This window comes from Gekko japonicus, unplaced genomic scaffold (assembly GCF_001447785.1).
Source record: "Gekko japonicus isolate JY-2015 unplaced genomic scaffold, Gekko_japonicus_V1.1 scaffold13498, whole genome shotgun sequence".
Lineage (NCBI taxonomy): Eukaryota > Metazoa > Chordata > Lepidosauria > Squamata > Gekkonidae > Gekko > Gekko japonicus.
In genome coordinates this window covers 1-2,724 of record NW_015177666.1, presented here as the reverse complement: position 1 = coordinate 2,724, position 2,724 = coordinate 1, and the positions used below count along the sequence as shown (strand labels likewise).

At 47.2% G+C, this 2,724-nt stretch overlaps 1 protein-coding gene across 1 annotated transcript; it reads right to left on the bottom strand.

Moving 5' to 3' along the window:
- Window positions 1-1,455: 1,455 nt before the first annotated feature.
- On the bottom strand, window positions 1,456-1,898 carry LOC107124906 (unconventional myosin-If-like; the record flags this gene model as incomplete). Its single annotated transcript, XM_015428403.1, has 2 exons — window positions 1,456-1,625; window positions 1,784-1,898. Coding segments are annotated over 2 exons (285 nt in total), but the record flags the coding sequence as incomplete, so codon positions are not given.
- Window positions 1,899-2,724: the final 826 nt, after the last annotated feature.

The following is a 2,724-nucleotide window of genomic DNA, read 5'->3' as shown; positions in this document are numbered from 1 at the left end:
TAAAACATTGATTAGCTGCCTTTCTTCCTAACGGAACTCGAGGTGGCTTACAGTATAAATAAAACAATGACTACAAAAAACACACAACACGTAAAACAACAAGTATAAAAACACACAAAAGGACACAATTTAAAAACCTCCAATTAGGACTGTCAATAAATACAAAGGCTCTATTTGTAGCAGGAACTCCTTTGCATAACTCCTTTGCATATTAGGCGACACACCCCTAATGGAGCTAATCCTCCAAGAACTTACAGTAGCCCCTGTAAGAAAAGTTCTGTAAGCTCTTGGAGGATTGGCTACATTAGGGGTGTGTTGCCTAATATGCAAAGGCGTTCCTGCTACAAAAGAGCCGTCAAACTATCAGTCAAATGCAGTCCTAAATAAAACTGTCTTCAGCCACATCCTGAAAATCAACAGTCAGGGGGCCAGGCACATTCCCTGGGAAGGTTGTTCCATAATCATGGGACAATGACCAAAAAGGCCCTCTCTCGTGTACCCACCAAACAAGACTCTGATTGGTGAGACAGTCAAGAGGGCCTGTCCCTATGGTCTTAATTCCCAGGCAGGAACAATGTACAATGTAAACAGAACTTTAAAATACACAAAACACATAAAAGGCCATGAATTAAAACCACAATTTAAAACCAAGAATTGGCAGAGAACTAAACTAATTGAATGCTGCCATCGTCAGCTCTCTCCTAAAGATTGAGAGTCACTGGTTTTGTGAACTTAGCTAACACCCATACTGAACCCTAAATCCTTGTTCTGTCCTGGAAGGGGGGTGAGTAATAATGGTCCTTTCCGCACTTGGATCTCATCCCTGGTTTTATCAGAGTTCAACTCGCGACACCATACCTTGAATGTGAAGGGGTAGGTTCAGTCTGAAAGGAAGGTGCCTGATTCAGAATTTTGCACCGTAGAGTTGTGAATGGAGTTAATTCATTCCCCCTCTTAATCTAATTCCCCCTCTTCTTTCCAGCAGGGCTCCTGGGCTGCCAACAACTTCATGGATGGCAAAAATTCAGAGAACAAAACATTTTCTATCTCATATCTGCAGGTTGCGAAAAGCCTCTGAATTTCTGTTTTCTGTGCAGCTTTTCTGTGCATGATCTGCCCAGGGGTCATTTCGTAGTAAAAGAGCTAGGGGGACTCATTAGCATAACTCATTAGCATATGCCACACCCCCTGACATCACCGGAAGTGTGTCCTCCCCACAGCCGGCGGCGACCTCCAGCGGGCACCAGCAGGGAGCTCCAGGCCCCGCCCTCCCACACCTCACCCGGGGGGGATGGCGTCCCCCCGCGTCCCCCCCCCCAAATGACCCCTGCTCCAAAGTAAACCAGAGAGAGATCTGGATGAGAATTTTGGAGGTATCCCTACAGTGATCCCCGGAAGCATCCCTGCCCTGTTAGATAACTCTTTACTTTCGAAACCAAATGGATCCCAAGTTACCTTAAACCTCCTGTCGTATTTCGTGACTGAGTCAGCAAAATCAATCCTCTCTCTTTTGGTCAGGAACTGACGCAACTCGGGTTTGTCCTCCATTCCCAGATAATCGCCGACAAAGTTACGATTGATGCTGTTCCTCCGCCGTTCTTTGAAGTTGTACAGGATGTGGGACGCTGCACAGAGTAAGGGGGAGAAGCGTCCGGTTTGAGACATGACCGGTGGGCCAGCGGGGGATATCCCAAGTATGGAATTAGACCCTGGGCACCACACTCAGCGAGCACCCCCCCCCCAAATCAACATTTAAAACAAACAAGGCATGATCAGTCCTCACCTTCTTCTCGCATCTGTTCGTATTTCCGGATGGCGATGTGTCGACGCCAGGCTTTCTGGATGATCCGGGCATAGCCATCAAATTTCCGTTCCCTCATCTCCTCTAGGAGGAAGAGCTGGTTGGAGGAAAGAGAGCATGTGATTTCAAACTCGGGCGGCAGATATAAAATTGGGGTTATCCTCTTTTCAGCTGGTCCCTTCCCTTTGCATCAAGCATCCTAAGGCGAGCACATAAAGCTGTCTTTTGCCGAGTCAGACCGCTGGTCCATCTTGCCTAACCCTTGTCTACTCTGCAGTTTCATTATTTGCCCTCGCTGCAAAGAATATACTTATTGTATTTATTATTTATTGTTTATATTTATATCCCGCCTTTCCAGATATCTGGCTCAAGGCGGCTAACAACATTAAAATGGCATAAACAACCAAGTTAAAACAATAAATGCCATACCAGTTAAAACAACACCAATTGCAATTAACCCAACAGAAATGGTGGTAATCCGAATCCCATCCGACGATAGGGGTAGCATCCAGCAGAATCTCAGGCTGAGGATGTTCTAAAATTTCAGACCAAACGATGTTCCAGGCGCACTCATCAGTGGCAGCCCCTAATCGAAAGCCTGGCGGAAGAGCTCCGTTTTACAGGCCCTTCAGAACTGTAAAAGGTCCTACAGGGCCCTGATGTTTTCCGGGAGCTCATTCCACCAGGTTGGGGCTGCCACTGAGAAAGCCCTGGTTCTGGTGACATTCAGCCTGGCTTCTTTCGGACCAGGGAGGGTCAGGCGATGTTGCGACCCTGACCGCAGTGCTCTCTGGGGCACATATGGGGAGAGGCGGTCCCTCAAGTAGGCAGGCCCCTGACCATGTAGGGCTATACGTTCCAAGGTGGCATCAGGAAGGGGCATTATTTAGGCGACTATATTAAATTAGTCATACTTTGTTACT